The 13,409-nt window shown below is 58.2% G+C and overlaps 2 protein-coding genes across 2 annotated transcripts in view; both read left to right on the forward strand.

The window, feature by feature from the left end:
• The window catches only part of NECTIN2 (nectin cell adhesion molecule 2), a 160,618-nt gene that overhangs the window by 39,521 nt on the left and 107,688 nt on the right, over nt 1–13,409 (forward strand). The gene's annotated exons all lie outside the window — the stretch shown is intronic.
• The window catches only part of CEACAM16 (carcinoembryonic antigen related cell adhesion molecule 16), a 7,340-nt gene continuing 823 nt past the window's right edge, over nt 6,893–13,409 (forward strand). Inside the window, exons 1-5 of the mRNA XM_029926052.1 lie at nt 6,893–6,929; nt 8,008–8,352; nt 8,642–8,917; nt 9,902–10,180; nt 12,268–12,594. Coding sequence (XP_029781912.1) covers nt 6,893–6,929; nt 8,008–8,352; nt 8,642–8,917; nt 9,902–10,180; nt 12,268–12,594 — 1,264 coding nt within the window. The remainder of the gene's footprint in view (nt 6,930–8,007; nt 8,353–8,641; nt 8,918–9,901; nt 10,181–12,267; nt 12,595–13,409) is intronic.

Genomic DNA, 13,409 nt, shown 5'->3' on the forward strand with positions numbered 1-13,409 from the left:
TGATTCATGGGGAAAACCCTTCCCTCCCGAACTCAGCCTCTTTGCCTCCGAAAAATGTCCGGGGGCACCACGGCCGGTGGGCACGGGCGGGGCCGCAGAGGCAGAACCTCGAGAGCCGTGCAGACCTCTTCCGGAACCTGGGGGGCCGCGGGGAGCCCACGAGTGTAGACCAAGGCTCTTGATCTGCAGCGCACGCTGGGATTGGACGGAGGGCTTTGAGGAAAGCGTCCACGGGGGAAACAGTTCCAACTGTCCGGCCGTTTCTGGATCCCAGCACGAGGACATTTGGGGGGGATGAAAGTGTTCTCCTTTGGGGGCCGCTGCACAGGGTGAACTTTATGCTGTGGAAATCGTACCCCAGGGCGCATTGCTGGCTTGCTCGGGAAACGGTGCCTGCGACTCTCGCTCTCGGGGTCGTGAGTTCGAGGCCCACGCTGGGTGTAGAGATTACTCACAAATAAAGTCATGGGGCGCCTGGGTGGCTCCGTCAGTTAAGCACCGTACTTTGGCTCAGGTCATGCTCTCTCTCTGTCTCTCTCTCTCTCTCTCAAAAAAAAACATTTAAAAAATCTTAATAATATAAAATCATAAAAAAGGGAAGAAAATTATGCCCCAGGGAAGCTAAGGAAGAGATGATGTTTATGAGAGACAGGAACCCTGCATCATCCTGACCAAATATTTAAAGATAGGAAGGAAGTGTTTTTTGTTCATCTTATTTTTTCATGCGTTAGGTGGAAATATGGCATTGTCTGTTTGTTGGGTTGTTTTTTTCTTAACAAGTCCCTATCTTTTAGAGATATAGGCTGAGGTGCCTATAACAAGACTATAGGAGGCCTGGAAGTTGCTGTCAGATACGGAGGGGGGGGCATGCCTGGCGGGAGCTGGGGGATGGGCAGGGAGCCATTGCTCTCCTCTCTACTTTGTTCTTTGTTTTTACATTAATTTATTTTTGAGAGACAGAGAGAGACAGCATGAACAGGGGAGGGGCAGAGAGAGGGAGACACAGAATCGGAAGCAGGCTCCAGGCTCTGAGCTGTCAGCACAGAGCCCGATGCAGGGCTCGAACCTACGCACCATGAAATCATGACCTGAGCCGAAGCCGGTCGCTCAACCGACTGAGCCCCCCAGGCTCCCCCTCCCCCTTCCACTTTGGATGTGTGCGTGGAGTTTGGAAAATTTCCGGAATAAAAAGCTATTAAGTTGTTTTCACCTAACTCTAAATCCAAACACCCCCCGCCCCCCGTCCCGTATTCCTGATGGATAAAATGAGGCGCAGAGAAAGGACATCTAGCCAGGTTCTCCACTCAGACCCTTCCGGACCTTTGGGGGCCCCCAGAGAAGCCTGGTAACTCTGACTTGGCTCCACCCCACCTCCCTAAGCTCCTCCACTTAGCAACCCAGCCCCCCCCCCGCCCTGCAGCCCTTCATTCCAGACCTAGACCCTTCTCTTCTGTTGCTCATTGGCTCTCTCACCCTGCTGGGCCTTACCGTCCTGACTTGCCTACAATGGGCCATCTTGCATCCCCAAATCTGACTCCCAGGCCCCTGCTTCCTGTGTAACTACCTCTTCCCACTGTCCCATCCCTCCCTCAGCTCCCGCCACACCAGCCTCCTTGCAGTCCTCACATTAACTGAAGACCTTCTTGCCTCAGGTCCTTTGCACCTGCCGTGCTAACTGCCAAAACCCCCCTTCCCCTAGATGTCCCTTCACAGACCCCACCGTGCCCTTCAGCTCCCAGCTCACCGGGCCCTCCCTGACCTCCCCGGCCACTCCCTACCCTCTTGCCCTACTTTATGTTTTTATAGCAGCTTTCTCTCCCTGATGATATTCCTTATCAGTTTTTCGATTAATGCTCATCGCCCTCCAATGGGATTAAGCCCCACAAGGAAAGAGATGGAGCCTGTATCCCCAGCACAGTCTGGCAGATAGTTGGTGCTCAATAAATATTTGCGAAATGATTGAAGGATGTGGAAAAACCCGGGCGAATGAGGTGAGAGGGATGGAAGGGGGATGGGCGTCCAGACAAAGGGAAGAGCCTGTGCTAAAGGCTCGAGGCATGCTCCTCCCACCCACCCACCTACCCGCCCCTGCAGGGTAGCTCCGGCGCTACCTCCCGGGGGTGAGGACTTTAGGGGACCTGGGGTCCCTTCTCCCCAAGGACAGCCTCCCCGGGACCAAGCCCAGACCTCACCAGGCGGGCACAGGAAGCCGCACCTTGAGGTCAGATCCGTGTGTAAATATTGCAGGTCCTTCTCTTACCAGATAAGGCGAGGGAGGGGGTCAGAAACCCGCTCTGACCTCTCAGTAGCTCCAGCCCCTCAGCTCCAAGGTCTCTGCCAGGGGAGGAGGGGACAAGGGTCCTGCCACAAGGGGCCCAGGCCAGTTTCCATCTAACGAACACTGGTTGGAAGTCCACGTGGGCGGGGTCCCCAGGACCGACAGGGCCCCAGGCGGCTCCCGAGGGAAGTCACTGACTGGCTGGTCAGATAAGAGGGCGCGGGGTGCTGGAAGGGAGCTAACAAAACACGATCAGAGGACCTTGTTCCCCGCCTGTAAGACGCGCCCACTCCCACCACCTGAGGCAGGGGCCTTAAGCCTCAGTTTCCCCGGTCTGCAAAACAGATCCTCAGGGAGGGGAGGGAGGGTGGTGTCGGACAAGGTAACATCAGCTGAATGCTAGCATGCTCGCGGCTGCCATACAGGGCTCAGCTAGACTATCACGGTCACCTCCTCAGCACCTCCTGTAAGAGTCACCTTAAGGTGGCGACCGAGCGGCCATTTCTCTGGGGGCTGGAGGAGAACACGTGCACAGACGACCCCCCGACCCCCGCCCCTCACCTGCAGACCTGGGATGTCCTGCCCCATTTGGAAACAGCCAATCATGAAGCTCCAGCTTCCCGTCACCCTGACAGAGGAGGCAACCTATTCCATCCCGCCAGGTCCCTGAAAGGCCCTTATTTGATAATCTGCCCTCCCAAGATCAAACCCAGAACCCCCTCACCCATAAAACCCCCCGCCCATCGCCTATCAGGCGCAATATCCCCGACTCCTCACTCCCCGGGTCACGGGACCTCGCCCAGGAATCGCAGATCCTAATAAAGGCTTTCTTGGCTCCATAACCTGGTCTCTTTCCTCCCATCTCTGCCTCCATCTATTAAATCTTACACCTCCCAGCACCGGTCTGTGACCCCCACGCAGCCACAAGTTACTAGGAACACCTAAGTGTCGAGCCCCCATCCGTTCTCTGCTCAAAGCCCTCCCGTGGTTCCAGTTTCAGAGGAAAAAGCCCAAATCCTCCCTGCCAGAGCTCCCCTGTTCCTTCAGTGGCCCCCTCGCTCTTCCCCACACTCCTGCCTCAGGACCTTTGCACTCGCTGTGCCCGCTGCCTGGAATGCTCTTCCCCTAGACTCAGCACGGCCCCCTGACTCAGCCTCTACTCCAGGGCTGCCTCCTACAACGTCTTCTCGCCGCCGGACATAAACCAGTGCCCAGGCCACCTCTATCCCCTCCCCTGCTTTCTTTCCCCCCAGGGCAGCATCCCCACGTGGTAGAAAGCTATATGTGTCCCTGTTTATCTGCCGATTGATTATCTCACCCAACAGAAGGTCAGCTCTGCGAGGCAAGGGGTTTGGGCCTACTCATGACTATAACCTCAGGCCTAACCCAGTGCCTGGCGCACAGTAGGTGCTCCAGGAATGTTTGTTGAATGGTGAGTGAACAATGGGACCCACACGTGCAGAACCCACTCAGGCAGGCCCGGCACTGAGCCCCCTTCCCCGCGGAATCCCCGGGAGTCAACGTCACGATCCCCCTCCGCTCATTTCATAGAAAGGCAGTAGTCCCTGACCAGGATCACGTGCTCGGCTCTGGCACATAGTAGGTGCTCAAGAAACTCCAGCTCTCACTTGAACCAAGGATCCAGGCTCCTGTGCAGGAGCACCAGAGGAGGGGCAGGGAGTTGGGGGGCGGGGGGCGGGTCCGGAAAGGCAAGGACAGCAGAGAGGCGTCAGTGGGACGCCGTGAGTGGTCAGGAGCCCCGCAGAGTCTGGACGAAAGCCCGGACCTGTCCCAGGACTTCCAGGGCCACGGCCTCCTCACGCTCCTCAACCAGAGAGCAAATCACCAGACACCCAGGCCCCTCCAGGGACTCCTCTCTGTCATCCACACCGGGCGTCTGCTTCCACAAACACTCTGTGCCCGACCCTGTCCTGTCCGGCAACGGGGACACGGACGTGACCACGAGAGCCCAGGTCCTGCCCTACAGAACTCATAGTCCAGATGGCAAGACAGGCACCCCCCCGACTGCAAGGACCCAGGGTGGTCAGGACTGGGACGGGGGAAGGGTGTCTCAGGGCGTTCCTAACCCCGCCTGGGAGTCCAGGAGGGCTTCCTGGAGGAGGAGGAGTTGGGCAAGCAATGAAACAGAGCAGTGGGAAGCAGGGGCATGCTGGGGGGAGAGGGCAGAACTGAGGCAGAATAACTGGAGCGCAGAGTTCCTGGAAGGAAGGGGTGTCCATGAGGCCGGGCAGGCCAGCAGGGGCCAGTCCGTGCAGGGCTCCGTGGGCCACGCCAAGGAGCGGGGCTTTCTCCCGAAGGCACTGGGGAGTCACGGCAGGTTCTGAGCACCATGGAAGGAGGGAGGGTAAGGCCGTGGCCAGAAACCTGGGTGAACTTGGGAGGGGGCAGCCAGACCAGGGGAGGGGTGCCTGGACCAGGGCAGGGGCGACAGGGAGGGAGAGAAAGGCACACATGTAAGAGACATTTAAGAGGCAGGCGCCACAGGGTGTGGTGTGCTGGTAGGGTGGGGGGAGCGTCGGGACAGAGTCCTGGGTCTCTCTGTCCAGTGACAGGCAGACAGTGGCACCATCCCCTTCGATAAGAGGAGGAGGAGAAGCAGGTCTGATGCCAAGGTCAGTTTGGGACAAGGTGAGCGAGTGGCGCCCAGGGACTTCTGGGGGAAGCGTCCTGAATGACTCTGGGACGAGGTCCCAGGGCTCAGGGGAGAGGCCTGGGTCAGGACAGAGAAGGGTGAGGTGAGGTTGCAGGGGGGTAAGGGGACAGGAGGCGCCAGGGCACCCACGCCTCCCACAACGCCCATCGGAGCCCCGCCCTGCAAGGGTAGCTCAGGACACAGTGCCGAAGGCACAAACTGGGACAGGAGAGCCACAGGGACGGTCCCCTGCCTGGACGCAGGCCGCTGGGGCCCGAGAAGGGCCTGGACCCAGAAGCCATCAAGATATCAGTAAAACACGTCTGTCAAAAACACCCTTTCCCCAGATCCGCCGGTGGCATCTGCTGACGTCACCTCTCCAGAGACAACCGTCCCCGATCCCCTCCCCCACCCCCAACTTAAAAATCACAGACCCCCTTCCTGGCCTAATTTCCCCCCAACCACACTTACGTCCATCCGACATGGAATGGAGTTCATATTTTATTCGTTTACCCCACGAATGTCAGCCCCACGAGGACACGGATCTTATCGACCTGCACTTAGAACAGCGCCCAGAAGACAGGAGGCGCGCCTCCAATATTAGTAGAATAAATACGCAAGCAATTCCTTGGCCTTTTGCTCCGTGCTGGGTGCTGTTACAAGCACGTCACACCGGTTTGCTCATTAATCTTTACAACCGCCCTAAGCAGCGGGTACTGTCTTTGTTCCCATTTCACAGAGGAGGAAACTGAGGCCCGACAGGTACTATAACTTGCTCAGGGTCCTGGAGGTAGGGGTCAGTGGGCCACGCCCAGTGCCTGCGCTTTTAATAATAGTAACACCAGCCAGACCTTGTGTTGGGGGCCCAGTGCTGCAGGTGCTGGCGCGGGCCTCCACAGGGAGCCGCACACTCACTGCTCCCAACAAAACCGAGGGCCTGCACCACCCCTGTCTTTTTTTCTTAACATTGACTTATTTTTGAGAAAGATGGAGCATGAGTCGGGGGAGAAACAGAGAGGGAAACACAGAATCTGAAGCAGGCTATAGGCTCCGAGCTGTCAGCACAGAACCCAACCCAGGGCTCGAACCCAGGAGCCTTGAGATTGTGACCTGAGCCGAAGCCAGACGTTAACCTACTGAGCCCCCCAGGCGCCCCCCGTCCGGATCTTTCAGAGCAGCTAATGGAGACTCCACAAGGGACTGCCTCCAGCCCCGCTTTGCGGAAATGCAGAGCCAGGGGCAAAAACGGGTCCTCTCTGGCCCGTCTCCACATACACACCGGACAGACACGGGAAAGGAGGCCTAAGGAGGAAAGAGAGAATGTGGATTTCTCAGCCTGCGCAGGAAGCCAGTCGGCAGCACAGCCCCGAAGAAAGTGCGCAGCCGCCGAGCCTCCTTCCCCGGGTGCAGCGTTGGAGACAGGGCAGGGCTCAGGCTCCCTCTTGCCCCTGCCCGGCGCCTCAGTTTCCCTATCTGCAAATAGGGGCTCCAACAGGGCCCACCTCACACCGCATCCCCTGAAAGGACACCTGAAGGTCACCCGGAGCGCTGAGGCTGGAAAACGGCAGTCGCTGCTGATTGGTTCACCAGGGAGCCCAAAGCCTGGGCCCTGGGTAAGAACTGCCCTAAAATCTTCCCCCGCCCTCCTCCTCCCTGGCGACCTGGTTCTTCTCCTGGTACCAAACCCGGGGCCCTGGGCACAAAGAAGTTTAGGCAGCGCCCCAGGAGGCCTGGCCGGGTCGTGGCCCCTGGCCGGTGCCTGCCACACCCGCTCTGGTACCCAAACGGGGCCCCAGATCCTCGGTGACTCGATCCCTCCAAATTCAGGTGATCTCCCCCGGCTCCAAATCACCAAACCCTCCCAAGTCCCGCGCCAGACGGAGCCAGGTCCCAACCAGGAAGGGCCTCGGAGCACTGGGACACCAACTCCGCAGTCTTCGAGTCCGGGTTGGGGGCGAAAGATGGCGCTGACCAGGTGCAGCTGGCTCTTCCTCAGCGGTGAGTGAGAACGGTGGCCCCCACAACCTCAGCCCTGCGGGGGGAGCGGGAGCCTCAGGGAAGGGCAGGGATCCCGGGCCGGGGAGAGGGAAGGTGTGAGCTAGAAGTCCAGCATGTTGGGTAGGGAGGGCATGGTCTGCTCCTCCAAGAGGCACCAGCGTGGGGCCAGCCAGAGCCGGCCATCCAGAGAGGTCTGCAGGGCAGACCTCAGAGATTTTTCTAAGATCGGGGTGTGAGTCAAAGCAGAGGCCCCACTGCTCCTCCCTCGCTCGTGTGGCCAACCCTTACTGAGCTACGGACGCTTGGCTGGGGTGAGCCCTGTCCCACAGCTCTGCCTCTCTCCGAGGCTGTGGCTTTGGGCAGTCACCTTTCCTTCCTCGGCCTCAGTTTCCTCATCTGTGAAATGGGCTAAACTCCCAGGGTTGTTCGAAGGTCACAATAAGCAGCATTCACTAGCATTTACGCTAAATGTTTCCTGTGTGTTACCAACCGCCCTAGAGAGGAGATCCACTCACGACCCCCCACTTCATAGACGAGAAATCTGAGGCTCCGAGAGGTGAAGCCACTGCCTGGGGTCATGCAGTCAGTGGGGGCAGGGCCGAGTGCTAGACCCAGGGCCCTCACTCCCAGCCTGGAAAGTACCAGAAACCGGGCCAGGCAGGCACGCAAGCACTTCTTCCCCGAGAACCACCATGGCCGCCCCCTTCTGGGCAGCCGCGCACAACTGCCCCTCAAGCAGCTCTGCTCTGACCAGCCAGTCGGGGCTTATCTCTTGGGTTGAAAGGTAAAGGGTGGAGTCACTTCGTCCAGCCCCTGCTTTCTGGTCAGCTCTGCGGGGCAGAGGAAGAGCACTGGACTGAGGGTCCGGGCCCAGGGCCTCGAGCAGCCAGCCTGATTGTGTAAGCAGAGCCCATGGAATTCAGTCCTCGGTCCCCATGCGGGGCTGAGGCCCTACACCTGGCTAACACGTGTTAAGCACTTGCTGTGAACCAGGAACATGTGCCCCGGCGTCTCCTCCGCGCTGAATGAGGGCAGTGTCACCTGGGCCTAGCCGCCCCCTCCGGCTCCTTTTCCTCAGCCACTTTCCTGAGCGCGGGGGCCGACTTCACGATCACCCCCGAGCCTGCCCAGCCAGCCGAGGGGGACAACGTCACACTGGCCGTGCGCGGGCTGACGGGGGAGCTGCTGGCCTACAGCTGGTACGCGGGGCCCACGCTCAGCCTGACCTACCTGGTGGCCAGCTACATCGTGAGCACGGGCGACGAGACCCCCGGCCCGGCCCACACCGGGCGGGAGGCCGTGCTCCCCGACGGCGGCCTGCACATCCAGGGCGCCCTGCCGGGGCACTCGGGCACCTACATCCTGCAGACTCTCAACAGGCAGCTTCAGACGGAGGTGGGCTACGGACACTTGCAGGTCTATGGTGAGACACCCCCCCCCCCCAAACCACCGTCTTCCCAATCCCTCCTATAAAAATGAAAAAAAAAAAAAAGTAAAACTCTAAAAACTAAAAAGGCAAAATAATATTAAAATGCTCACTTCCTTCAGGATGGCTTCCAGGACTAGATCTGCCTCCTATGCCATCTTTTGCCCCTCCGGCTGGGGATACAGAGCCGCCACCAGGATCCAGCCATGCCCCTCACCTGGGGAGGGGGTGGCCAGGGGGAGCAGGCAGTGCCCGGCCCCCTCCCCCTCTGTCTCTTGCCCCACAGAGATGCTGGCCCAGCCCGTGGTCATGGCCAACAGCACGGCCCTGGTGGAGCGCCGGGACACCCTGCGCCTGGTGTGCAGCAGCCCCAGCCCCGCTGAGGTCCGCTGGTTCTTCAACGGCGAGGCCCTGCCCATCGCCATCCGCCTCGGCCAGTCCCCGGATGGCCGGGCGCTGACCCGGCATGGCGTCCGCAGAGAGGAGGCTGGCGCCTACCAGTGTGAGGTCTGGAACCCGGTCAGTGTCAGCCGCAGCGAGCCCGTCAACCTGACCGTGTACTGTGAGTCCTCCTCGCCCCGCTAGAGATACCCCGTGCCCAAACCTCGTAGATGGGGAAACTGAGGCCAGGAGGGGGCGCCCCAGGGCACGCAGTGAGTCAGTAGGTGAGCTGGGGGTAGGAACGGGGGATCCCTCTCTTAAAACGCACTTGACCTCTGTCCTAAGGACGAAAAACCACCCTTGAAACGGACGAATCCTTCAGTTAGAAGCAATGCAAGCAGGGAAGGGACGCAAGACTGGTTGGATTTGAAAGGGAGGTGGGAAGTGAGTGGCGGGTGGGCGGGGAGATAAAGGAAAAAAACACAACCAGAGCGGGGAGTCGTTCCCAGGCGCCGGCAGACACGCAGTGTGGAACCCGGGGGAAATAAACCACAGAGGTATGCAAGGACCACCCTGTAGAAAAACTTAGAGCCTAGAATGCTACCACCAGGCGATTCCGGGTTTGAGAAGCACTGAATTCTAGACTCTGAGAATCCTACAAACTCTAGAAGCAGAGGTTTAGAATCTTAGACTCTAATTCTAAAACCTTAGAGGCACCCAATCCTAGAATTTTAGAAACCTAGATTTCTAGAATCCTAGAATCTTAGAACCTAGACGCATTGACTAGATGCATTGACTCTCGGAGCCCTAGAATTCTAGACTTTTAGAATGGCTTATGAGAAACTGATAGACAGTGTAGTCTTCTTCTTCTTCCTTTTTTTTTTTTTAAATGGAGCCATAGATTTCAAAAATATCTTGAAATTTTGTCTGGCCCAACATCCTCTTTTTACAGATGAGAAAACATGTCCCCCGAAAGGGGAAAGCGATTCTCAAGATCCTAGAGCAAGTTAGAGATGCGTATGGGATCCGAACAGGCCAGAGCTTTCTCCCTCCACTAGGCCCACCCACTCCCAGGGGCCCAGCATGGTGGAGAGGAAGCCAGGGGTGCCCACCTCTACTCCCCTGCCGCTCTACTGCCCGTCTCTCTCCCTCCTGCCCCCCACAGATGGCCCGGAGCGCGTGGCCATCCTCCAGGACTCTACCACCCGCACGGGCTGCACCATCAAACTGGACTTCAACACGTCCCTCACCTTGTGGTGCGTGTCCCAGTCCTGCCCAGAGCCCGAGTATGTGTGGGCCTTCAATGGGCGGGCCCTCAAGAACGGGCAAGACCACCTCAACATCAGTAGCATGACGGCGGCCCAGGAGGGCACGTACACGTGTATCGCTAAGAACCCCAAGACCCTGCTTTCCGGATCTGCCTCAGTGGTGATCAAGCTCTCCGGTGAGTCGCCCCCAGCCTGCCCACCACACCCTTCCCCACGGAGGCCCAGTTGGACTATGAAGGTTTGGCCACTCCACCAACGGTTAGGTCCAACAGATCACTGGCGAGTAAGAGATTCTCAGCCCTTTCTTTGGCCAAGTCACAGAGTGGCAGATCAGGCGGACCCCTCTTCATCTGGAGACGGCCCCTGCCTTGTCGCCTGGAGCACAGGCGACAGACCAGACTCCTCCTTGAGAGTCCACAGCGTGGACCTGTCCACACTGGGCAGCGGCAGGGCAGGGAAACATTTGGACGCTCTTTCTCGTGAGCGTCCCTGTTCTGAGGTCACAGCCAGTCACAGCTGCTTTGGGGCTGACACGATGCCCCCACACAGACAGCTGAACTTCTGTGCGGCCAACTGGATTACCCAGTTATCTGGCCCAGAGGACTGTGCGTGTGCACACGCAGACACACACACGGAAAACCACAGCCAGAGAAGCCGTGCCTTGCCTCTGTCCTTAAATGACCCAGGGGCTGGGGGTAGTGCAGACGCAGCTGGTGTTTTTGGAGCTTTCAGGATCCGCAGGGGACACTTTGTCATCCCCTGGGGATGCTGGCTTTGAACACTGAGGCCTCGTTAATTCTGCCTTGGTTCCTTCCCAAGTGGCCACCATGCCCCAGGGACAGTGGGAACAGTCCTTCCCTCCCTCCCTCCTCCCTCCCTCCTACTAACAGGCTGGGTCTCATCCAAAGGGTGGATACTCTTTCACCCAAAGCAGAAATGGCATCCCCAGAGGTAAGTGACCTCCTGCCCCACCCCACCTGGGGCCTTGGTAGCTGGTCTGGGGTGTACCAGATGACCTCAGCTGCTGCCCCCAAGCCCTGGCTATGGGGGTGCCCAGGGGTGCAGGTATGTGTAGCGAGTGGGTACAGTGCCCCCAAGGGCCTCCCGAACTGTCAGCAACCCTGTGGCAAGTGCCAGGGAGAGAGACAGAGGAAAGGGAGGCACTGTCCTGACCCCGTCTGGGGGAAACTCTGATCTGATGGAGGAGACATGGTCTCTGCTCTTGGAGAGAGATGATCCTGGAATAGGGAGGCATGACTTCCTTATTCAAGGAGCTGCCAGTCAGAGAGAAGAGGTAATGTCTCACACTCCATAGACTTTAAGCAGTGATGGAGGAGACAATGACACCCACCCTCCATGAGCTTCCAGTCAGATGGAGGAGACAGTCCACACTGGGGGAGACTTTGTATTCTGACAAGAGAGAGGTGGACTTAAGGAGACATGGTCCTTTTTTTTTTTTTTTTTTTTTTGAGAATTCCTAGTCTGATGGGGGAGACATAGTTCCCACCTCTGGGTTACTCCCAATCTGATGGGGGAGTAAAGCCCCCCCTACTTTCTAGGAATTTCCAATCTGATGGGGTAGACATACTCTCCTCCAGCTTCTGGGGTCCCCAGCCTGATTGGAGAGACCCAGCCCAACATCCGGCATTTTGAATCTGATGGAAGAGACACAGCCTCCCACCCTCTGGAATCTTTCAGTTTGTTAAGAAACTGTGGCCCCCACCTTGAGGTCTCCTGGCTTGACAAAGGAATACAACCTGGGGCACACAACTCCCAACTATCTGAGGAGGAAACAGGGCCCCCATATTCGGAGAATTTCCAGTCTGATAGGGAAGATATGCCCCCCCACCACCATATTCTAGAATTTCCAACCTGATGGGGGAGACATGGCCCCTATAGTTTGGGAATTTCCAATCTGATGGAGGAGACATGGTTTGAGTCTCTAGGGTCTTCAGGTTAAATGGGAGAGATACCCCCCAAGGGCAGGAAATTCTTAGTCTAATGCAGGAGATACGGCCCCCACCCTCTGGGGTCTCCCAAGCTCATGAGGGAAGACAGAGCTCCCTGGCAGGCATTGCTGAGACCCAAAACCCACCTCCACGGCCACACAAGCCAGCTCCTTCCTCTGTCTCCTTCCCAGGGCCCCGCACGGGGAAGCACCAGCCAGTTGCGGGGAGGCGGGGGCCAGCCGGCTGACCGGGGGAGGGGGACGCCGTGCCCAGTGCAGGCCCGGCTGATCCAGCCCTCCTGGCTCTTTCCCCAGCGGCAGCAGCCGCCATGACAGTCGTGCCCGTGCCGACCAGACCGACGGAGGGCCAGGATGTGACACTGACCGTACTGGGCTACCCCAAGGACCTGCTGGTCTATGCCTGGTACCGCGGGCCTGCCTCCGAGCCCAACCGGCTGCTCAGCCAGCTGCCATCAGGGAACTGGATCGCGGGCCCCGCGCACACGGGCCGGGAGGTGGGCTTCGCCAACTGCTCCCTGCTGGTGCAGAAGCTGAACCTCACCGATGCCGGCCGCTACACGCTCAAGACCGTCACGGTGCAGGGCAAGACCGAGACCCTGGAAGTGGAGCTGCAGGTGGCCCGTGAGTGTGGCAGAGGGGGCGGCGGGGGCGCCTCTTCAGACAGAGGCTCCCCAAAGGGGGCTTGGTCTCCTCCGTGGGCCGGGAAACAGAGATGAAGGGTGGCCACGGCTCCCCATCAGACTGAAAGAAGGGGTTTTCTCTCCTCCATCTGACTTGGGGATCTCCAGATGGAGTTCTTTCCTCTTCTGTCAAACTGACAAACTAGACTAGGGGTAGACAGGCCTCCCCGGTCAAACGGAAGGCTACTAAAGGGGGCTTCGAGACCTTCTCTCTCATAGAAGTACACCAGACTGAAGGCCTCGAAAAAGAAGGCACAGTCTGAGTGTAGGGCATCCTTTTTCCTACAGGTGGGTAGACCCTAAAACACAGGAGCTATTGCCTCTGCTACTTCATTGGGAAAGTGGGTTAATGATGGGAGTTCGCCTCCCCCATCAGACTAGATGTATAGTATGAGGGTGAATCACAACTCCCTCTTTAGACTGGGAGATCCTAGGCAATTAGGATCAAGTCTTATCCTGTGTATTACAGTAAGAGTGAGGACAGAATTTCTACCATCAGAGAGTGAAACTTTTCTCTCCAAGTGAAATAGGGAAAATTTCCTCCATTGGGAAAGAAGCTTCTAGGTGGTAGGAATTATGTCTCCTCCCTCAGACTGGGAGTTCCCAGTGGTCAAGAGCAATGTCTCTTCCATTAGTCTGGGAATTCCCAGATGCTGAAGGCCATGTCTTGCCCATCAGAGTAGGGACTCCCAGAGTCAGGGACCATGTCTCCTCCATCAGACTGGGAGCTCCCAGAAACAGAGACCAGGTCTCCTC

This window comes from Suricata suricatta, chromosome 16 (assembly GCF_006229205.1).
Source record: "Suricata suricatta isolate VVHF042 chromosome 16, meerkat_22Aug2017_6uvM2_HiC, whole genome shotgun sequence".
NCBI classification, from domain to species: Eukaryota; Metazoa; Chordata; class Mammalia; order Carnivora; family Herpestidae; genus Suricata; species Suricata suricatta.